The sequence below is a fragment of the Amblyomma maculatum genome, chromosome 1 (genome assembly GCF_055883805.1).
Source record: "Amblyomma maculatum isolate TAMU_Amacu chromosome 1, ASM5588380v1, whole genome shotgun sequence".
Classification (NCBI taxonomy): Eukaryota; Metazoa; Arthropoda; class Arachnida; order Ixodida; family Ixodidae; genus Amblyomma; species Amblyomma maculatum.
Window position 1 is genome coordinate 374,490,207 of NC_139344.1, and position 24,307 is coordinate 374,514,513.

General features: G+C 44.9%; 2 protein-coding genes across 2 annotated transcripts in view; one reads left to right on the plus strand and one right to left on the minus strand.

Annotated features, from left to right (window-relative positions):
- LOC146208274 (sodium-dependent nutrient amino acid transporter 1-like) overlaps positions 1 to 6,178 on the plus strand; it is a 42,306-nt gene extending 36,128 nt beyond the window's left edge. Inside the window, exons 13-18 of the mRNA XM_084592428.1 lie at positions 100 to 215; positions 990 to 1,118; positions 2,091 to 2,190; positions 2,857 to 2,957; positions 3,763 to 3,921; positions 5,984 to 6,178. Of these exons, the coding sequence (XP_084448554.1) occupies positions 100 to 215; positions 990 to 1,118; positions 2,091 to 2,190; positions 2,857 to 2,957; positions 3,763 to 3,921; positions 5,984 to 6,169 (791 nt within the window). The 3' untranslated portion in view covers positions 6,170 to 6,178. The remainder of the gene's footprint in view (positions 1 to 99; positions 216 to 989; positions 1,119 to 2,090; positions 2,191 to 2,856; positions 2,958 to 3,762; positions 3,922 to 5,983) is intronic.
- A 5,974-nt stretch (positions 6,179 to 12,152) lies between these two features.
- On the minus strand, positions 12,153 to 22,992 carry LOC146208275 (uncharacterized). Its single transcript, XM_084578276.1, has 8 exons — positions 22,880 to 22,992; positions 22,166 to 22,282; positions 18,921 to 19,001; positions 18,773 to 18,880; positions 17,713 to 17,890; positions 15,752 to 15,919; positions 13,164 to 13,298; positions 12,153 to 12,311 (listed from the first exon to the last, which is right to left on the minus strand). The coding sequence occupies exons 1-8, from the start codon at positions 22,990 to 22,992 to the stop codon at positions 12,153 to 12,155; spliced, it is 1,059 nt and encodes a 352-aa protein (XP_084434402.1).
- Positions 22,993 to 24,307: the final 1,315 nt, after the last annotated feature.

A 24,307-nucleotide genomic window follows, 5' to 3' on the forward strand; every position in this document is an offset into this window, starting at 1 on the left:
CGTAAATTTCTTTATCAGTGCTCACAGATAATGTGAGATATCTTTCTTGTCACATGCCTTCATGTTATTTTTCGTGTTTACCTTTTTGCATGTTGGCAGATCTGGGCCTGGCCTTCGTGACGTATCCAGAGGCATTAAGCCGAATCTCATTCGTGCCTCAGCTGTGGTCCGTCCTCTTCTTCCTCATGCTTTTCCTCCTTGGACTTGGCACAGGCGTGAGTATGTTCGCAGAATAGCAAGGGCAGTTTAACCTCATAATGAACCGCAAAACTCGGATTCTAAATCGGGGATAAACATGAGGCTGATTACTGGAAATAAGCAGATAGTGTCGCTGCGTATCAGACTGGCATGCAATCGCTCATTGATCATTGATGATGTTCTACAATATTTTATTTCGTAGTCATATTGTATCTTCAAACCCTTCCTCCAGTTTACCTGCTTGCCACGACTAACAGGAGAATCTGTTAAATTGCAAATTTCGTACGAGTTAATATTATATATGACGCTGAGTTTTGACATATTGGGCCAAAGGCGAGTTTCTGCTCTATCCCCAGAGAGTTCTAGGAGTAGCGCCAAGATTTTGAACCTGAAGCCTTGTTGAGCAATAACTAGCTTAGACTGCGTGCCTATTTCTGCGTGTTTTATATGGGAGTCATTACTTATTACTATCCATCCAAACGAAGCTGTACAGCTACAAAAGAAATCTATACAGCTTACAAGAAGCAGTTTAGGAAACATTATTCCTGGTCCGGGGTTCGAACCTGGCACACGACTTGTTCTGGGCAGTGGCTCTACGAACTGAGCTAACGGGGACAGTTAGCGTAAGTAAGATGATATCAAATAGGCTCAAGGCATATCAGATATGTAGTAAAGGAGTAATTATACTCATTAATTGCTCGTTGATCGTCTTTTATGTCTATTCGTTATAACAATAATGGAACGAAGATAATATTTGTCACCTATATGCCTTCCTTACAATATGTTTCCAGGTCGGTGACGTGCAGGCCGTGACAACGGTGCTGACCGATCAGTTTCCCGGCCTGGCGAAATGGAGGAGCCATATATCGATCCTGTTCTGCGCCATATGCTTTGGAACGGGCCTCATCCTCTGTACCGACGTACGTCACACTCAGTTACAACAGTGGAGGAATTTTTTTTTTTCAAAACTTTAGTGCATAGAGATGTTAGTATTTTAGTTTAGAGGCACTTACCGCCGCCACCGGCAAAAGAAGTACATAAGGTTCGTTTCCTTTACCTTCGCACCAGTGTCCTACTTTGAATTTCAATGAATTATTGTATCGCAGTTCAAACACTGTATAGCTAAATTGTATATGTAGAGTTGATTATTATTATTTACTCTTTCTTTCTTTCACAAATTTTGCCAGACTTTACGTTCCACCTTTTCCTCCAATTATGTGCCGTACACATAGCAGCATGTTGGTGGACCTGACAGACATTATTATTGCTGTTTATTTTTTCCAGTAAGTGGTATATTTCTTATCGCTAGGCCTACGGAGACTATCATGCTCTACTACGTTGCAATGTATCCGGATGTGTGCCGAATTCGCGGCTAATTTACCAACATTTTGAACATTGTGTTATGGCGCAATCTGCTCGGCTCGCTCCGCTCAAACTTCCGTAACAATCGTACACGAACTGAACCACGTTTTTCTTTTTTTTTTTTTTGCATGAAGGCTGCAATGTTATACATTATCTCTGACGAAAACCTATACGTGTATCCTTAACCGTACATACACCTTTCGTTGTGTTCTAAATTAATCCTTCCTCTTTCACGCTGGCTCCTGACCAAAACAGGATTTGACATAATTAGCAATACGAGCTGACGAGTAGCACACACTTCATTATAGATAAGAGCGTCGATGGCTGAAAAGATAACCGCTGGAGTATCCTTGGGGTACAGAAATGTGATAATTTTCGTGGTAGAAGTGCATAATACACATGAATGGCATTTAATTCATAAGAAAACGAGTGTTTTCTCTCGCCTTTCGCAAATCCTCGTAGGCTTAATTTAATCGAGACCCTAACAGAGCTTCTGTGACTTCTTCCTTGTTTTACTTTCTTTCCACCAGAGCGGGAATGCGATGCGTCTTCTGTTTGACAACTACGGCGTTGGCCAAGCTGTCTTCTTGTACGCTATTTTTGAAGTTGTGGGCCTGATGTGGATCTATGGTGAGTGAAACACTCCTGGCGAGCAATATTGTTTCCTCAGAAGCCTCTAATTTGGCGTAGATGAGTGTGAAATCCTACTATTACGCTGTTAAGCTAAACTAGGTGAACATTCCTGAATGAAGTGTGTCCCAACGACTACTGAAAATTTGGATTGAAATTCCGCACTCGGGGAGTTGGTATATATGTTTGCCTGCATTAGAAAAAAAGTACGCTACAAAACAGAACGAACAGAAAAGACACATTTCACTTAATAAATCTTTCTTTGTTCTTTCTGTCTTTTTAGGATGTGCTTTGAAAAGCAAGAGCGTGAAAATTTGAATCAGGCAGAGAAAAAACCGAATCAAAAGAATACCGGAGTCTAAGAGTAAATCTGCAAAGCTGAACGCAATGAAATCCAGAAAATTGTGTGAGGACAACGCTATGGGCTATTAAGCAGACACAATCTAGTGAATGGCTTCAGATTGACCGTTTAAGCAATTTTCTTCGAAATGCAGTCACAGCGGCTTTAATTCAAGCCATCATCTCGGGTTCGGGAACCGAACGCTGTTGCCACTGAATGAGTACCTTACATAGGAGAACAAATCACCTTCCAGCTTTTAAAGAAAACTCTACTTGAGTTAAATTGTTCAAGACTGTCTTTAAATTAGATTCATGTTTTCGCTTCAGGTATCAGGAACGTTATCAGGGACTTTGAGTACATGCTCAACGGCAAGATTTCGTGGTACTGGAAGATCACCTGGGGATTCATCACGCCAGTATCTCTCATCGTAAGAAGAGCACCTATTATTTTTAATTGATAATACTTGAGTTACAAAGTTCTGATGCTGCAGAAACTCACACCTTATTCCAGGAAACAGCGATCGTTGAGAACTACGAAAAACAATACGTCGAATTATCCGAAAAAGCTTCTGTGATCTCAGACAGTAATATCGATAAAGAGAAACTGAAGTTTCCTATTGTCAGAAACTGCAAGTTTTGCGATGCTTACTGTTGTCAACTTCATCTTGAATGCCAGAATTTTCCGTCCTGCCAGTAGCTGTAATGAAGACTTACTATTTAATCCATGTTTATGCGTACAGCGCTTGTAAAATACCTGCCAATGTCGTCTATATGGGAAAAGGCCGCAAGGGTGTTTGGAAGATCTGGTACCCCCTTACCTGGCCAAATAACTCCATAAACATAGGAACCAGACCGCAGTTTCTTTATTGATAACAACAAAATGTGCTACTTTTGGTGGATCGTGTAACGAGCCTTATAGCAGAAAGATAGTCATTTAGACAATTTGGTGTGGAGTCACCGTGAATCTGCCAGCGCAAAGGACAGCGACGTGAAAAAACCGAGCCCTGTTTTATACAATCTTTATAGCGCCGTTGCATTTCGTGTCACATTTTATGCAAAGCAATAGACCGATGCTCAGCAAAGTGCACCGTTCAGTGCATTTGCAGAACGATCACAGGGGCAGGAATTGCTGCTCTGTTTATTTTTTTAAGAGTTTTTGATGATTCGCTCTGATATAAACAGCGATTTGGCGACTGTGCAATAGTGAAACATGTGGACATCCATCCGTCGCAGGCCATCTTCATCTATGGCAACGCCACCGAGGGAAGTGCATCTAGTCTGCCGCCACTGGGCCAGACCATCGGCTGGGTCCTCGCGGCCATCGCTATTGGACAAGTGCCACTGTGGATGGCCATTACTTTTGCCAAAGCACCGGGCGCTACGGTTCTCGAGGTGCGCATTTACTGCGGGGCATGTTTTGCTCTGCATAACACTCGGTGCGGGTGCATAAAACGGTCATCTCAACATACTATCGTCGTCCTCAGTAGGCTAAGGCGGATAGACGTGTGACTTGCTTATCGAACAAACTATCTCTAAAATTCGCTGAGAACTTGAAATGAACTAGTATTTTTTCCTTCTTTCTTTAACGATATTTATTGCCTGAGGGCATCAGTACGGTATGAGATGAGAAATGAGATAATGATTAAAGGAATGGAAAAAGGAAAAAGTCCAAGAGTGAGCGATGATGTGGTCCCTGAGTCCAAGCGAGATACGAGGCAGGATTGTTGGCTGAAAGTCCAGCTATCGTCAAGTGCCGGATACGTGTTGGTTTCAAAGCTGGGCAGACCCACAGCAAATGGTGAATGTCGGCTTCAACATTTTCGTCTTTAAATATCGGACTACCTGGGCGGGGATATAAGTATTGAAAATGAGACAACATCCGAGTGACAGCTGGTGTGAGGGCAACCCCTATCCGGATCCTCCTGAGCGCAACCTCCTCTGCACGCGTGAGACCGCGGGGGAGGGGTACCGCACACGGAGGGACAAGAGCACGTGTGCGGCGCCGGAGGTGTTCCTTCCTTGATAAAAGGAGGGTAGCGTCGTCCACATCAAGGAGCCGTGGTAATGATAAATCTTGGGTCACAAGACGAGTCGCTAAATCAGCTTGACTTTGTGAAGGCAGAAGGTCCAGTGGGACCCACTCAATACGTAATGACTGCGGGACGCGCGCCGCAAGCTGGTGAATGTCTTGACATATTTTTGGGCAACGGCTGACACGTCGGAGTAAACGTACCGCTTGAAGTGCGTCAGTGTAGTAATGGTGGCCACGGAGCCGAGCGCCTCCTAAACTGCCACGAGCTCGGCGCAGAAAGATGTAGGTTGTTCCGAAAGTTTAAACGTAGATGTCTGATTCAGGCTAGGTCTCAACGTACAGTAGATTGATGTTTTTGCTTCACAGCATTGTATGCTTGCTTCCGCGTACATTACAATGGATCCTTGAGGCAGGTGAGCATCTTGCTCTTGAAATATCATTTTCTCCGACCTTGCCGTCGTGGCGCAGCGGTTAAGGTGCTCGACTGCTGTACCCAAGGACGCGGGATCGAATCCTGGCCGCGGTGGTCTCTTTTCGATGGAGGCAAAAAGCAAGGCACCCATGTGCTGTTCGATCTCAGTGCACATTAAAGAGGCTCAGGTGGTCGAAATTTCCGGAGTTATTCACTACAGCACCTCTCATAGCCGGAGTCGCTTTGGGATGTTAAACCCAATAAACCATACTAAATATTTATCCATGATGGAGGGTTTATGTGTACAAATGTTTCCAGTGTTGGTAAATGCTGCGCCGACTGTGTAGGTCTGCCATAAGGGTTTGGATATAATTACGTCTTTTTGAGAAGGCAATAATTAGTTTTTTTCCCTTTCCTTCCTTCTCCAGTGTTATATAGATATAAAATATAGTGTTCATACTACCATATATTGAATATAGAAGATCTGGCTTGTCGTAATGCATATGTCTCACATTAGCTAGAGAACGTGATATGATACGAGGCAAACATATAGCATTGAAGGAGCTTAAGGGTGGACACTCTGTGGTCTGCTGAACGAGATAAAGGGTCAAAGAATATTTTCGTTGACAAACATGTGGGGTACAGAAGGGGGAAGGAAGCCACATGGTGCAATATTCAATGCAATAACTTTGATTCATTGCACAAGCTTTTCCAGGATATTAATAGGCCAGGTATTTGAGTGCATATTTGATGGCCGAGTTAATGATAGAACTGTGATGCAATAAATTGTTTTCAATACGTTTTAACGTATCCTAAACAGTAATGCAAGGTAACTTCTTGTTAAAGTGTTCTGCGTCTCGACTCCGCCCATGCCATATAACTGTGAGCAATCCTCGTAAATTATACTTGTTCTACATTGAGGATTACGTTGTGATTTCCGACGATTCTATACTAAAACATCTCTTTATAAACAATTTTTATGGCGCGCCTTTTTCTTGCTTTGTTTCCAGAAATTGAAAGCAACCTTTTCACCCACCGAGAACTATGGCCCTCGGGACCCTATGGTTCGTAGCGAATGGAACTTGTGGAAACAACAGCAGAGATCAAACAAGCTGTCGCTTGGAGCGCCTTCTCCGCCTGCCTATGCGTTGAATGGCCAAGTCAATCCAACATTCACGCCAGACAACAGTGCTTAGAACATTCACCTGAGTCCTTCTCTAGTGTTGGTGCCAGGTATTAGACTCGCTGAACATGAACTTTGGCCTCCGCTTCGAGAATGGGTGGATGCCAGTTTGTCTGAAGACTATCTACTTAGAATCAGCAAGCGATTTGCTTACAGCTATGTGCTGCCACTAGTGAGACTTGAAGAGGCATGTCGCTGGCTTACCCAAGGAACTCTGAGTCTGCGCTCTGCCACTGTGCGGTTCATACTGCAGCATTCTCGGACTCGGCAAAAGAACTACTTAATCATCTGGCTAACGGAACATGAACGAAACGTCGATAAGTGTTGTGTTGAAGCAAAGGCTTGTGGCAGCGGTGCAGCCGACAAATAGGGTTGTGCTGACCTTCAAGTGTGTTTTTAACTAAAAAAAAGGGACATTTTAATGTGGTTTTAAATAAGAGTATGCTCTCGCATCGTCTTGAGTTTTTGCCTCCTGAACTGATCGTGCAGCAGAAATCTGTGATAAAACTTCAGGGAACAAGTGATGATCTTTGTTTCCTTAAGTGCTGCCGCGACCACAAGACGACATTGAGTTGAGGCAAGATGAGAAGAAACAAGAGAATTTGAATAAACAGTCCTGCTTATCGTCTCGTCAGGTTTATGCTTTTTGTCATGGTAATGCAGCTTCCATTTAAGCGAAAATCAGCTCTTTAACGCGACATTAGGAGCCTCGTAAGGGAAAGTATCCGGCTCGCAAGGTCACAAAATTCGCTGATGTCAAGACAACGATGATGTCACGTGGTCTCGTGACTTCACCAGATTGAATTACATAATTTTTAAATCACTGCTCACCCCGCCGGGGTGGCGCAGTGATTTCGGCTCTCGACTACTGTTCCCAAGGAAGCGGGATCGAATCCCGGCCTCGGCGGCAGCTTTTCAATGGAGGCGAAAAGCCAGGCGCCCGTGTGCTGTGCGATGTTAGTGCACGTTTAAGAACCCCAGGTGGTCAAAATTTCCGGAGTCCTCCACTACGGCGTCTCTCATAGCCTGAGTCGCTTTGCGGCGTTAAACCCCACAAAACAAACAAACGAATCATTACTTGCTGTGTTACGTTGTAAAGTATAGTCGTGCTGTGTTACATATTGACTTAATGACTGCATAATTATAGCTGTCAGTGGCACCGTTGTGGTATGGCTTCAAACAGGGTGTGCGAGAGTGTCGGCGTGTTCGATTTCACATCTCGCTCTTCTGTATGAAAGGAGCTGCTTCTTACTCGGACATTTCATGTGGTATCATGACGTCATGCGATCGGCCGACCAATCTGTTCCTAGTCGTGTCACATGCCGGCTACCACCTGCCAGAGACAATCTCATGCTTTTCGTGTCTTGGATGGCGACGCTGCCACCGGCTCTTAAGCTAATGGAACATGTGATGTTTTCGCATTAAATAAAAGCTCACTTCATGGCCGCGAACGAGTTTAGAGACCGCGGTCGCCCGGACCGATTTGTTTACAAAGTACAAATAACTAATGTGGGCGGCAAGGTTGGGCCACGCATCAAAAGTGCAGAACCAGTTCGGTGGACAGCCATTTTCTGATAAAGTTTCTTTCGCTGAAACGTCATTCGGATAAAACGACTTCTGTGATGAACAGGAGCTTCAGGTTGCTTTCCAACATGCGTTGTCTTTTTTAGGAGCTGCGGACTCCGAGGAGGTAATAAATAAAATAATGCTAAAGGATCCATAATCAGGTACAGTAACCCCAAGGTATCGTTCAGTGTATTAATTGAGGACAAATTTGTTCTTTGCAGCACGTGCCAAAAAAAGAAAGTTCATGAAGTAATGTTCAATGGTTTCAGACAGATCGCACAGACGACAATCCACAGAAGACGCAAATATACATTTAAATGTAGCAATGTGCTAATAGGTGGAGGTTCGGTATGCACTTTATAGAAAAGCATTTTGGTACAAGAAGGAATATAGGCCTTCTGCGCCCTCGCGATCGTTACACTTAACACCAAATTATACAGAACTATGCATGGCAATGAGTACGTTACTTTATTGTTGGCGTCCAGATTCCCTAGCTAGCCTAAACGTCTCATCTGGCCCGTATAGCATGTTCAAGAAAAGGTATAAGGATTCATTGAACCGGACTGTCAAAACCCACATCGAAGTATAAACTTCGGCATAAATCCTAGTAAAGAGGGGTAAATCTGAAAAAATGTGAGAACACTACTAAGTTTTCTCGAGAATGCTCTATTAATCGGATGGAACAACCACGACAAAAGGGGGACGGGTGATGTCTCACGTACAGGTGCGCTTAGCCCAATCCCATTGCGTAAACAGGCATGAAGAGGTTAGTAAACCGCATGAGCGCGACTTTGAATTGCCAAAAAAAAAACGTCGCAAATATTTGATGAAAAGGCTAGATCGCTAGCGCAGTTAATTCCTTAGGCATAAAATTTTTGTTACCACCAGAAAGTTCTTGCAGATCTAGGCTCGACCAGAAATTTAACGCCAGTGAAGGGCAAAATGTTTAAGTATATCGTTCAACTATCGGAACCTTCTCGCTCCTGCAATTCGCGCGCGACTTAAACGCAGGAATCGGAATACCAAGATATTAAAAAAAAAGATTGGGTGCAGTCATTTTGCCCGACCCTATCCTGTGTCTGAGGACCGTGCTATTTCTGCAATTTTGCGTTAGCCTCGCCCGCTCATCCAATAGAGCACTGTCGTTCTGCACATGCGCACTTTAGGACCAGTATTTTCTATGCCCCGAGCCGATACGGTCCCCTGTTTCATATCTGTTTCATATATCCCTATGGACGGCATTACTTATTCGTTATGAAAGGTCTCATGACATTGCGGTGGTTGCGCCGCCTGTCGCCCGCGGTGTGAAACGCTGGTCGGGCTGCCGACGCCCTGTCTTCTGGCTTTCATCCGCAGTAGAGCTTGTGCTATCGATATTCACAAAACGTCAAAGCTCTTGCTTCACGTAATATCTGAACTAAACTAGTTTGCGTGGCCCTGCATACCAAATAGTAGCAGCTGCTATTGCTCACGTAGGGAGAGTATTTGACCGTCACAACTGATATGCCTTGCATCTTGCCGAAGAAAGCTGTCCTGCCGACAGAAATACGTTTGATAGACAGGCTATTCAGCGAAAGCTTGTACGAACGTCCTGGGCTGCTTGTGAAATTTATTTATCTATTTAAAAATACTGCAGACAGCAGCGCTGCCCAAGCAGGAGAGGGGTTACGTGTTCTGCAATCATATTTTCATTGGTGCATTCAACAATAAATTGAAGCAAACGGTTCTACTGATGTGTTGCGAGGAGGAAGTATGAATTCTGGTAAAGTTTGGTCCTGGCGAAATATGGGCTTAGTGCTTTGGAGTGGTGCAGTCTACTAGATCTCTGGGGTGCAGCAAAAATATAGGTATCACGTGACAAACCAGACATTGTTATACAGCATGTGAAATAATTTCAGCCTAGAGACCTGACGGTGTACTTTAAGGGGTTCTAGCTTAATCTGACTCAGCATGTTAGAGACCGAAGATGTTGAACAGTAATCAGAAAAAATAAATCTGGCTTAAAGACGCCGGATGTGCTCTAGTTTGATAATATCCTTATTACAACACGGGTCCCAAACTAGTGAGGCATACTCGAGAACTGGTCTGACTAGAGAGCGGTATGCTTCGTTTGACGCCAAGAGTAGCGCCTTTTAATTTTCGGCCCTACCACGTGCGCCACTGATTTATGGTGCTGCGGGTGGTGCTTAGACCTTATAGAGTGGGTATTTCGAAAGGGGGTGTCTTTTGGCCCAACGTCCCAATTTATTGAGTGACGGCACCCAGGGCCTTTCCTTAAGGGACCTCTACCAAGGGTCTTGGCTTGGTGTGCGTACAGCAACAGCAGTCACGTGATAGTATTCTCTTCAAGGTCCATAAATAAAGCTGCGTAAGATCTACCTCGGTGCAAACATCGAAGCTAACAGTTTTTCATTACAATCCAGAAATTCTGCATTAACCCTTCAATTGATTTCACTGGATTAGGGCACCTGAGCAGTCAGTCTTTTTGTAGTTACATTTAGCTAAGACACCTTATATGACTAGACATGCATGCATAAAGCCAGACAAAGAGAGTCCAGTGAGGGAGGGAGACTAAAATATTTATTCAGATAAAGAGAAAAATTGGCAAAATATATAGGCTCCCTTGGTTCAGGGCCCTGGTGCTAAGTGCATTGACTCTTCACTGGGAGATGTAGGTCACCCAGCTTAGCAGTGAAGCTACCCAGGACTCATTTGAGCAAAATGAACATTTGAGAATATTCGGAGGATGCTCGCAGGCCCACGCTATGTTGCTTACGGAGGGGAACTCCGGGCAGTGGACCTGTGGTCGCCAAAGGGGACGATCGTAGCTCACCTGATTCCGAATGCGGACAGCCAGCACTCGCCAAGCGCACTCAGGTCCTTGCTAAGGTAAGCAGCGAGGACGGCGCGTGAACACTTTTAAAAGAAAACGAGGGCAATTTTGTATAATACTTTGTGGTAAGCTAGATCTGATAGTTAGGGACATTGTGACTCTGTGGTCGCTTGTCCGGCAGCATAATACGCGTTTATTGATGAGATATTTGGATAAGGAGTTCGAAAAGTCTTTCCCGTCGTTCTGGTTCGATTTCGACAACCTCTGATGACCAATTCATAGAAAATGACGCAATTTATGCTTCCATGATTGCTTCAGCAAGCGGCGCGGACTAGGAACAGCCGAATGAAGGCTACCACCCTTCGGGTATTGCAGCATCCAGAATTAGGTGTCGCTTCGTTGGCAGTAAATTTGCTGTAGGGATAACGCTCCTAATTTTGACACCTTGGTTCTCGCGCAAATTAACACCGCATGAACATCAACGAATTCGGTTCCGCAGAGCGTGCGACGCTTTTTGGAATTTCATGACGCGATTGTGGCCTCTCAACGCAAAGAATATCCGAGCGCTGACGAGTCATCAGTGTCATCTGCGAGCGCAGAAACTGGTTTGACAGTTATCATCGCCGAGGCACCATTACCACTGATGAGTAGACATCCACACAGGCATTTTAAAATTTTGTAAGGACAGTTCTTGTAGCACTGGTTATGAAAACCAGTGCGTAGCACCGGCAGATTCACCGCTATAGTTCTTGCACAGGAAACAAACGTATTCCGATACGCTGCCTGCAAAAAGCGCTCCGAAAAGCGCATAACAGTAGCCAGTGTTATGCGCTGCAACTTCCTGTGCGCATGGGGTGCAAAACAGTTTGTGCGCGGTAACTGATAGCCGTCCACAACACAGACAACACTTATCAGCGCACAATTCACAAAGCTCAATGCGAAAGGTCTCCAGTTGTGTTTGCAATGTCCGTCATGACACATATGGCGCAGATTAAGAATTAAAAAGAATAAAATAGCGCCGGGAAGCGTCGAACCTAAGTGATAGAAACTGTCAAACAAAGAAGCAGTCTGCAGCTATACAGGTGCGAACACGCGCACACACGCACGCGCACACACACACACACACACACACACACACACACACACACACACACACACACACACACACACACACACACACACACACACACACACACACACACACACACACACACACACACACACACACACACACACACACACACACACACACACACACACACACACACACACACACACACACACACACACACACACACACACACACACACACACACACACACACACACACACACACACACACACACACACACACACACACACACACACACACACACACACACACACACGCAAAATAACGTTGCACATTTTTGCAAGAAGGCATTGCAACGACTATACATAGATCAGGAAACTGCAATGAAACTTGGTCAAGGATAAAATATCTGTCACCTCACTGAGAGTTCACATATTCGAACGCAAAAAGATCAGTCTCATGCTACGAAAAATGATGTAAAACAATATGGAGGAAATAAACAATGCAAGTAACACCTAGGCGGCGTCATAAGCCTGCGCTGTCCTGTCCGTGGCATTGTATAAGGGCGCTCATGGCTTGCGACTTCTGCAGATCTTCGGCCTGGAAAACGGTAAGGCCGATGCTGTTCATGGAGATGAATACGGCCGCCACGGCTACGCACTTGATCAAGACGCCGTACGTCACCTGTGAAAGAAACAACGTTGTAGAATCAGGTTTCGTGAAAATTTGGGCGTTGTCAGCGGTTTTAGGGGCAAATGTAAACATTGTAAACGCTACGAATAAAATCGTGCTACCTCCAATAAAGATAAATGAAAGTACTAGAGATTACCCTATTTTGAACAGTAAGGTGCGGCTTCGGGTGGCCCCAAGATCACTTCAGTCGAAAAAGAGCAGGCCAAGAGTTCATTCTCCATTGCTTGGGCAAACTGATCAGACATTCTGCATTCAGCCCTACACCGTAACAAATGCTGGCTGTATACGCTGATTAAAACGGGGGGGAGAAAGATAAGCATTGGCAGAATTTCCGCTTTAAAACGATTCATCTATATTCAGCGTAGGTCCTACCAACTTCTTTTTTAACCAGTGCCTCTTTAACCGCTTAATTCCCTAGAAGACGGCACGGTCAGATAGCCATGTAACGCAGACAGGCTTGTGTTTTTTTTTTTTTTTGTTTTTTTTTGCTCCAGCAAAACGAGGATGCTCGTGTGTCTAGCTCTGCTATGAATCAATATAACGCCTAGCTTTGATCTCCATGCGAACATAACACAGACGTCGTTTTAGTGCAAAATGTTTGGTTTTATTTGTGGGGCTTAACGCCCCGAAGCGACTGAGGCTATGAGAGACGCCGTAGTGGAGGACTCCGCAAATTTCGACCATGCACCTGGGCTCGTAACGTGCGCTGATATCGCACAGCACATGGGTGCCTTGCTTTTCGCCTCCATCGAAAAGCGACCGGGAGCGGTGCAAAAGAAATGCAACAGGTTCACCGCGGCGAAAGGCAACACTCCTGCTATTCTGATCTCGGTGGATCCTCACCATCTGGGCGCTATTGGCGCGGGTGTACTCCCGCATGACGAGCAGTGGAAGGGACACCGGCAGCACGACGTTGATAGACGCTGCCAGGCTAACCGGGACCACATAGAACGATACAGGGGTTTCAGTCATCACGGCCTGCGTAATTCACAGAAAACACAGACCTCTTTCGTTCCGCTGCTTTGAAATATCGCTTGCACTTAATGTCACCCTGCGTAGCAGTTGGAGTTGAAGATATATTACTTTTTTTCGTGCAATATTCAGCAAGTAGCCATCAAGTAATACCGGAAAAGGAAGTTTCTAGGAAAACCCTGGGATTTACATCTTTCTTCATTTTGGCCCGATAGCCTCGCATATCTCAGCGACAAAGAAACGCTGGAGCTGCGTATCCCATATGTTGTTTCATATGTCGTGGTAAAGTGATCTCTTCGGTTTTAATTCTATAGTTCGATTGCAAGCTTCCTGGCGGATGGCAGAGCATTTCCGCTTCCTGTAAACGTAAACCAGGGGTCTCAAACCCGCAGCCTGAGGACTTCTGTGGTGCGGCCCGCTGGCGCCAAATATGTCGGTCTTCGTCTTGGAAGTACGTGCCACCTTCACGAGTCCCCTTCGCCATATGTTTACTAGCTAAAACCAACCTAAAGGGTTTGTCTCAAGACTATGTGTGTGTGTGTTTTTTTTTTTTTTTTCAGAAATAAAAAGAGGCACTGGTGGCCGTTAATCTGCGTGAACCTTCAAAGGACGTCGGCTGTGTTACATTTGGGTCGCGAGTGCCGGGGTAGCGTAGTGTCTAGCGTCGTAACAACGGCACGTCAAAGTAGTCTCTGTCCCAGCGGAGTCGGCCGCTGCTTTAAATAGGTTTTCCCGTTCACAGGGAAAGGGTAAACCCTCACAGGAAAGGGAGAGCCAAACATGTTGGTTCACGACGAATGACTCAATCGCAGATGGTCCGACCTCATCTCCTCCACCTCCTGCAGACGGGCGAGGACGGCGCCCTCTCTCACGAGCTCCAGGCTTGGCCGGCGTTTGCCCACACACACGCACGCACACACATTTGGCACGTGGCAGGAACACGTCGAGTCTTGCCCGCGGGAGGAAGCGTTGCGCGGCCGATGAACGGCGTCGAAATGGCCGATCCGCTCGCGGTTCTGCCTGTTGCTATGCGGTGGCCGCGTCAGCTGTCCCACTTCTCGGTGGAGAAACGTAACAGCTGCCTTCTAAAACGAGGCACCGAAGCAGCCTCACTATTATCTATTAATCGACATTTCATAAGGCAAGTCACTGTGATATTGACCGTTGTACCATTTCCTTAGCTCTCTCTATGCCATCTTGGTATAGTGACCATGCGGAATTTATGCAGAGAGGAGTACGAGCCGCTATTCTTTTTCACTAAGAATGGCAGAATGCGGTCTGGGAACGGCACGTTTTATTTTTACATAATAGATATTTATTTGCCTATTTTCTTAATGATTGTAATTTCGTTTGCATTGTTATATTTGCCATCCTTTGGCCCCTGGCGCTCCGAAGGTGAAATTTTCTCGACGCGGCTCGCATAGCAGTACGAGTTTGGGACCCCTGATGTATGATGCTGTTACGTTATATATATGTGAACAATGTACGACTGCTGTTGTGGTTGACACTGTCGCATCAGAACTTGTGATACAACGTCTATAATGGTCTCCTTCGATTCGTCCACGACAACAGTACGCAAAGTGTGCGTGTTAAATTCAACTGCGTTGAACTGCATGTAAAGTCGTGAGCAAAAGTCGGAAGCTTCTGCCAGTCGGAAGCTTCTGACAGCCTTTGCCAAAAGTGTAGAGTCCAAAAGGTATGCTTTTGAGCCATGTAGTGACGCTAATTTTACCTTAAGGGAAGTCCTTCCCGATTGAGAGGGTAGGACAATAATCTCTCTGCCATCAATAGATTCGGAACACTGGAAATGAATTACAAGGCTTACGAATATTTATGAGAAAACCCCAAGATGGAGTAGATTCCTGGTCCCTGGACCAGGACGAATTTTATTGCGAAAGCAATCCTACTCGCGCTTTCAAGCCATCGCGTAACCCGGCCGCAGTTACGTCTTACCCACGTGACGCTGTGGCATCACACCCCACATGACTCACGGGCTGGCAGGAGCTACCAACGTGGGTCTCTCGTTTCACATGGGATGGTTATGTCAGAATGAGCCTGCTAGGACCCTGTCATTCACGTTACCCCTATAGGCCACTAATGCATGTTCATATGGGTTGGTTAAAGCGGCGCTTTATATGTGGGCTGAGGAAGAAGAAAAAGAGAAGAAAAAGAACGCTCGGTCACCCGCAGCTAATGCTTTCGCTCAATTTTGGTTCAGCAACGTTGAACCCTTGTGATTTTTTCTTTAACTATGAAGCTCTGAGAAAAGCTGTATAGCTTTCCTTTGTTGTCGTATGGCTGCGCTTGGGTGGATGTCAGTGTGTAATTACTCCCTTATAAGCCTCACGAAGCGGCTCAGAAGCAGACCCTACACTTTTGGCAAAGACTGTACGTGGCATGAGCGCTACGTTCAGCTTTTATTTAACGAGCCCGAAATCGAGTAAAACAGTGAAGCTTACCACGCGGACCACTCTGCTCGCCATGGATCGAACGACGGATTCGCCGACCAGCAGCTCCGACAGGACGGCGGCCACGCTGACCGAGATGAACTGGCTGGACTTAGAGGACCGTTGTGCCCAGAATTGGTCGTCCAGCTTGGCCAGACCCTGCTCCACCAGGCGATAGTCCTAAGCCATCACAGAGCGCAATCACGGAAACTTGAGAACCAACTTCACTGCTCACATTTCTGTTGAGGTTATGGTACGGTATATAATGCCTTGGGTCCTGAAGATTATGTTTATGTTCTGAAACGTGCAGCTACGCTGTTTGCCAGACTGGTGTGTTCGAGTTCACTAGCACCAAAATGTTTCCGCAGGAACTATAGGATTACATACCGCGAGTTTAAGCTGTACAAGTGCAATAGCCACTCCTCTGTAGCGGGGGTCTGTTAATGTTAAAATACCCTATGAGCACTAAGCAGTAGAGAGACCCTAAATGAAAGGATACAAAGCCAGATAGGTTAACCGTTTGTTAAGATCTGATTTTCTTGGGAATTCACAGAAGCGCCTCTGCAGCCCCTTCAGAACGTTCAGCTCTAATTTGGCGGTATATTTCAAACGTTCACCTGTCGTGTAGATGCACTGATGCTGAGGAGCTATCATCGGCAGCAGGTCTCTTAATCAGTCTTATCAAGCAAAGAAAAGCAGATGTTAGTGTTGTGCTCAGTGCTACATGATGGGATAGGCAACGGAAAAACATGTTGTACGAAATGCGATAAAAACATTAATTCAGTAGAAGTAGAAGTGATAGTACATTCATTGCAGTGTTCGAATGTCAAGTTGTATTTAGAGTGAGGTGACGGCCATCTGTGATCATCACTAAAACAGACCTAATATAGAGTAAAGCATGAAGCGAAAACTATGTAGTAACATTTAGGCTATGTTATGTCACTAATGCACTTGTAAAACGAGTGCCCTGTTAATTTATAATCTGCAATCGAATTCAAACCAACACGTTGGATGACAAGAGCATAAAAGTTCTTTGAGTTCGTGCTTACACAAAGGTCTCAAAAACAGAAACTTCGTTGGAGAAGCAATTTTCTTGTTTCGTTTAACTTTACGATGGTGTCTAATCGTCAAGGTCACAAAAAGATGATTTTACCATTGCTGAGAAAAATTGCAATGTGGAGGTAATGGGACAGGCTGTGATCGATATTCATACCAATACGTGGTGTGAGAGGCCGGCATAAAAACTCATTGATTTTGCGATAACTCACAGATCCTTAACAGAGGAACTTGATTGGAGAAGTGATTCTCATCCCCTTTAAAGCCACCTAGCTTTCTTCCGATGACATAACAATGTGACTATTCGACCCCTCTTTAACATTTGCAGATAGTCACGTTCACTCACACCAATGCTTTATTTTCAGATATACGTGCGATTGAGGTGAAATAAATGCACTTATGGCTCTTTTTACAATGCATATCAAAGCTTTTGTTGGAAAAATGGCTGCAACATGGCTTTTAAATTAAGAATACCTAGCTCGAGAAAAATAACTACACCATCTGAATAGCCTCGCTGCCTGTGTGGACCATGATTTGCATCCACTGTTCCACAGTAATCGGATGCCATATATTAAGGATCCACTTGAAATGGGTGCACATTGTTTTATTTCATACGAGGCACCGTCAGCGTGACGGCCTAATCACATATACCACAACATAGCCAGTCCTTCTTTGCACTCAGCACAAGCACAAATGAGCCACTCGCTGCGCCATACCAATCCTGAGGTGCAGTTAGCAATGAGTTACTGGTCCGGTCGCTTCCAACTTACGTTTGAAAGCCGGCCGCAACTACGTCACTGAAAAATAATGACCGTAAACCACATGGATTCAAAAACAAAACAAAAAATAAATGCGGGTAATGAACTTCTATAAACAACAGCCCCGGATTTACTGCGGCTAAAGCAGAAGTGTTGTACCTCTACTGTCCTGGAGAGCGCCATCACTGAGCCCAGCATGAGGATGATGCTCCACGGCATGCGCGAGCTGAGAGAGCGCCAGTTGAGAACGCGATGCGACCAGCTGCGCCGCCATAGGGACCCGGGCGCTACGCTCAGCGTCAGCACGGTGATGGCCAGAGGTGGGACCTCCAGGGCCCTGCATGCGTGCGAAGGCACCTCTGTGACGGTTTCCTATTAAATTTGAGGGAGCGTCAGCATTACAGAACATGTGGCACTTGTGCTGTGGCTTTCACCGTTATTGGCTTCGGCCAGCAGTATTGCTGCCCGACTCACTCATTTCTTGTCAGGGCAACTGTGTGGCTGGTATCCTAGCTATGTTGCTATTTTTTTAATGCGAAAGCATTACTTCGCTATGTTCACAGATTTCTGTCCGCAGAACGTGTCCGCAGCAGTTGTGAGCAATTGAGAACCGATAGAGGGTGACGTAATGCTGTGTCGAAAAAAATAATTAAGCCAATAAGTTACTTAGGTAAATAATTAGAAGAACTGGTTCACAGGAAAGGTAAGGCGCAATATCTGTCACACTTGTTCTGTGGAAACCTGAACCGCACCGTACAGGAAGGGAGGAAGGTGGAAGTGAAAGTACCAAAGACTAAAATGGCTAAACAGGAAGTGAATTAATGTGACGTCAAGGATATGACGTCACGCAACGGAAAGTATTGCTGAAACACGGCATAGGAATGGCTTGGCGCGCAATTTGAAAGTACCAAAGACTAAAATGAGTAAATAAGAAGTGAATTCAGCAACTAGAAGCAACCAGAAGCAACCAACAGCAGCATCCGTGCTTTTGCATTACTCAAATGCAGATTCTGCAAAGGAAACCCTGGTTGGCACAAGCCCAAATATTGGGAGGCTCGGGCTAATGGATAGTGCGCGGCGGTTGGCGCGAGCCTGTAAAATCTGGGGACACGTGTCGACCTGGCCTTCTTCAACGTAACCGAAGTGGGCATATTACAAAAAGGCAACATCGCGCGAATACCATCGCATGCATGGCTCAAGGCTCCCTAAATGTACCCACCATCCAGGATGCTGTGAGCTGTACGCACTGGAAGCGACAGGGATCCCCACAAGCCAGTAGAAAGCAAGGGCTTCGCGAACCCCGCAAATTTCAGTTCCATGCATTATACTTTGTAACGTGGAAAGGAATAACAAACCAGCAAACTCACGTGTGCCTCCTCATGTTCCGGTGACGCATCCGAGCGCTCCTGGACAAGTCTACGTGCGTTTGCTCGTCCATTTCGTCGTCACTGGAGAGAAAAGAAAGCAGGAGGTTGCTGGAAGACGCAGCGCCGCTTACATATCAGTTTTAAATATATTTTCACGTAATTGTTTTCAAGCCTTCATCGATCATGTGATGGCTGAACGTGCTCAAGGAATTTTTTAAAGGTTAATACTTATATAGGGCTAATCTCTAGACCTTAACTCATAAGTGTGCATTAAAAGTTCCAAAATTAGTACCACTGGTTTTTTCTACTTCGTTATAACACCCGATTCGCTTAGCGCAGTCAACGGCGAACGCGTTTTCTTATTCATGCACCTGTATATAATCACTGCTGCCTCTATAGTTGACGATTTATCTAAATTTGTGAAATTCCCTGGGTGGTCCACTTGAGGAGCTAAATATATATTATTTAATACCCCGGCACCTCCACTAAATCTACAAGAAGGACGTGGAGGCCGGCGTCGAGGTCGGCGTCGAGGTCGGCGAGGGAGAGGGGCGATCAAGACCAACACGATCTGCGCGATGGCAATTCGTAGTCCACCACCGGGCCTGCTGACCTGCTGGCCACAGCGCTGGCGACGAAGCCGATGACAAGGACGACGAGAGCGACTCCACGACGATGATGACCCCCCCTCCCCTCCCAACATCCCATCTCCCCTTCCCCCCGGACACCAAGAGTGCCGCCGCGAATTAAGACCGGCATAACCCGTGTCCGGTATCCTCCCCCCCCCCCCCCCCCCCCCGAGAATAACCCAAAGACCCCAACCAACCAACTGCTTCTTCTTCATCAGTGTCCAGCGAAGGGGTCCATATACTTCTTCAAAATTTATTTATACATACTGGATACCCTTGTCATTGTAGAAACAGGATAAGCATATGCATATAAGAGTGTGAAAATGCGGAAAACGCATTCTTTTTTTAACTGTAAGTTAGCTTTGAACCCTTCTCAGTGCTTAACCCCTGCCTTCACCCAACAAACACGACATAATCCCATTCATTTACTAATACTGGTTTTGTTACTAACCAGTGTTACTAAACTGAGACAACGCCATAACATTATTCCAATCGGGTATTGTCCGTTGAAAAACTAAAATAATAATAAGTCAGCTTTCGCAAAACCAGTATTAGTAAATGAATGGGATTATGTCGTGTTTGTTGGGTGAAGACAGGGGTTAAGCACTGAGAAGGGTTCAAAGCTAACTTACAGTTCAAAAAAGAATGCATGCTTTAAAGTCAAGAAGATGTTTTGCGCGTTTAAATTGATTCAATATTATTCGCCGCTAGCTCATTGGGGAAATTTGCGATTTTAAACTGTTTCAAAGTTTACCGACCAGCTATTCTCTGAACTCTGATTTTATTAACGTTGTGTTTTCTAAATGGATCCCAGACTACAGATTCATATTCGCGCTTTGGCCTTATGTACGCGTTATATGTCAATAGTTTCATGTGACAGAATACATAGGTTTCTAAACACGAAAAAACATTGTTATCTATGTGAAAATTCCAGGAAAGATCGCTATTATTGTTACACCTAGATACTTGTGCCTATTAACTTGCTTTAGTGGCCAGCCAAGAATATACACATAATTTAATGGATTCGTTTTATGTGCTATTTGGAACGAAAGTGTTCTTTTAAGTGCTAGCAAAGAAAACGAACTCACTGCGCTGCATGAAGCACATTTGTCAGACTCAGGTCAAGTTCATTTTGATTCCCAGTATGCATAATTTGACAACATAGCGCGCACCGATCAGCACAAACAAATCGTACATGTGTTGCTGGGGCAACCACTTTAAAAATATCTCGTACATAGAGCCGAAAAAGCAAAGTCCTCAAAGACAATTCGTTAGAGAACAACACACGGGGCTAGGAGACAACTGGAGCTGCACCCATCAACTGAAACGAAATGTATTAAATTGCTTAATTATTCTACAATCCATCATGCTACAATGTTCAGAAGATTAATAATATTTTAGTGATTGATTACGTTTTTCCTTATGTTCTTTATCAAATTCTTTGCAGAAATGCAGCAATATGGCGTCTGTTTGACCACTAATATCTAGTGCATTAGCCAAGGTATGTACTATTCTAACTACGTGTGCCACTATCAATTAGTGTTCTTCAAGAAAAGTATTCATATGTTCTGCAATAATGTGTTCCAACACCATACAACATATAGAAGTTAAAAAAATCAGACGTAATCTAGTATAAATGATCATTCGAGTTTTTTAAGGACGAAGACAAATTGAGCGCTCTTCCATTCCTTCGGAAGTTTTGGTTTGGTCTAGTTTGCGGGATTTTAAGCCCCAAACAGACTCGGGCTATAAGAGACGTCGTAGTGGAGTGCTCCGGAAATTTCGACCACCTGGAGTTTTTCGACGCGCCCTGACATCGCACAGAACACGGGTGTCTTGCTTTCTGCCTCTATTGAAGAGCGGCCGCCGCAACCGGGATTCGATCCCACATCCTTGACTATAAGAGTCGAGCGCCCTCACCTCTGCACCACCGCGGCGTGGCTATTCGGAAGGTTTGATGAAAACAATTATTTTCTATGGATTACTAATAGAAACTTCGCAATGAGTTCGGAATATCGCCGCAAAAAAAACGTTCGATAAATTACCAAGGAGCAGCAGATGTTTTAGGTAACAGAAAAAAAAAAAAAAAGAATACGAGTGGTACTCGGATAAAGCGTAGGTACAGCGTAGTGAGCTTTTGCAAAATATTGCGAGACTTCTCGTGCTGCGGATCCCCGGTGCATACGCAATTAACGATAATGTAATGATGCTTAGTTAGATGGCTTCTTGCTGTTCGTGGATGCCTTTAGAGCACGCACGTGCGTCCACTGGAGGGGTCAAACGTTAACCTGTAGAAAGCCCCTGAAAAATACAAGGAAAGCAGCAGCAGCTGCAGAAAGACGCCGACCCAATGCCGCAAATACAAGCTTCGGCTGAAGTAGTGAGTAAGTGCTATTTATTGAGTAATTATGTGCGGAATTAATCTCTTCTATATTCAGTGGATTTGCAGTTCTGCCACTTTTCTTCCTCGTAAATGTTCACAAAGCATGGCATGCAGCTTGAAAGCTTTAGGGTCACTGGCCCGCATAAAGATCGGGTAATGGTTTCCCAGCTTCCAATCTGCGCAATTACAATTAATTTTTTGGAACCATGGATAATATAGAAGCAAGGGCTCACCATCTGACGAGTATGGAACAGTAGATTGAAGTCCAGCACACGATGCAGCAGACCAGAGCCACGGGCAATGAAACGGAAAACCAGCTCCACCAGTTCACCAGGCAGTCTTCGTCATGGCTGGGGGTATCGAGAAGTTATGCATCGCCCGAGACCACAGAAGTCGGCTTCATATATTTGTTTGCTTGCTTCAGACCGCTAGGGGTGCGTATACAACCCAGTGCTCTTCAAAGCACAGCTTTCTGGGACACCGTTTAAATGGGAAGGAATTGTGAAATGTAGCTACACACGCATATGTTTACAAGAGACCGTGTAAGCTTCCGACGTTTAGCAAAAATTCCAAGGACGCAATTAGGTCTGCTTATTTGCAGTATTACTGTTGCAGTTTTACACGCGGCGTGACTTGCTACGGTGATAGAACCGTACTTTCGTGCCTGGACCAAGGAGGGTGATCTTCTCGCATGCTAGTTCTATTGACTAATGACGGTGACATGTCTTTTTTGTCAAGTGTCAATGCGGATGACTTTTCTAGTCACACTTACTGCTCACAAGAAGCATAAGGCAAGCAATGCTTCCTCGTCAAAAGTTTGCGTTTAACGATTTTGCTGACTACCTAGCAATAAAAGTGGATTATAAAACCAAACCGCTGGATTTTTAAATAATTACGAGGAAACTATTGCGTGGCCCCGCTGTTAAGAGAAGGTTTCATCCAGTTACCAGTCGAGGGTGACGAAAACCGCGTTCCGCACGGGCATGGTGCTAAAGCTTGCGATGTTCCCAAATATGGCGGTGTAGGCGGCACCGGCAATGAACGCTGGCCGCGCTGCCATCGTAAGGCTGCAAGGTATGTATAGGCACCTTGAACGTATATAGCCACAAATAATCAAAATGAGCTTATAAGTGAGCATGGTCGAGTGCAGGACATGCAAGCAAGTCATATGAATATACTTGAACCAAGAAAGTAGGGTAAAAATCTTTTTAAAGATTAGGCTTGTAGGGGGCACACATCATTTCCCTCTTTTATTTGGGGCCCTGTAGTGCCATGTTCACATCGTTCAAGCACTAGAGACTTACGCTCGCACGCGCAGAGATGATGTCTGTGGCTCGGCTCCGTTGAAGTCTGCAACGATTGAATATTCCTCGTTAATGGATAGCAGGTACGTGTCTTTTTTACAGCTACGAAATTAAGCGGGTTCGAAGGTTTTCCTCTCAGGACGCGAACGTTTATCCTACACTCCTAATTTCAGTTCCACATAAATGCCGGCGTTTCCACATACGTTCCAGACAAATCACTTCTTCCAGATGATTTATCTGGAACCAGACGCTATCAGGATGCTCTATGTGGAACGCTACACTTATGTCGCGTCTCTGTACCGCTTTTTATCTGGAACGAGCTTGTATTAACTGGGACATACTCTATTTTAATGGAACAGACGTTTTCCCGACTTCAGCGCATTCCACGTATCCATGACATGTTCGAAAAAAACATTGCGGCGTTATAGATAAAAGCCAGTGCTGCCGAAATAGAAGCAGTTGACTCCATTGCAAAATTTCCAGTTGTTTTCCCTCACAGCCGTTGGTACCATATGAAATTTGGACCAAACGCCAATTAGTGCCCACTCGTCCAAGTAAAAGAGCAAACACAATTGGAAACTTTTTTCATTTGGAATTAGCTGTCGTTTTTCGACTGGCTGGTTTCTGCAGAACACTAAATATGGTTACTCTTACACGGCGTACTGCATACATTCGATTAATAGTTTGAAAAGTTTTATTACTGGCTTCGACTGCTTAATTTAACTACATTCGTCATCTTCCGATATTATTACCAGAAAACAAGCAATGTTGTGATGATTCCATGTCGAAGAAGGGCATGTAAATATATATGATCCAAAGAGAATTGAGGTACAAAATATTCGTGTACATAATCGCATACAAAAGCGAAAGGGTGTTAAAAGTGAGGAGTTCATATGACTAGCTAAAAAAGAGGTCTTGCCGTTTGACTTTATCGCGCTTGAAATTTGTCTTGTTGAAAAACACAAAAACTATTGTTTACAATTCTTTTTTCCACTAAGCTATTCCTACTTTAAGGCACAACAACCGCTGCTAACATTACCAATATACACATTACACAAAATATCCGTGCGC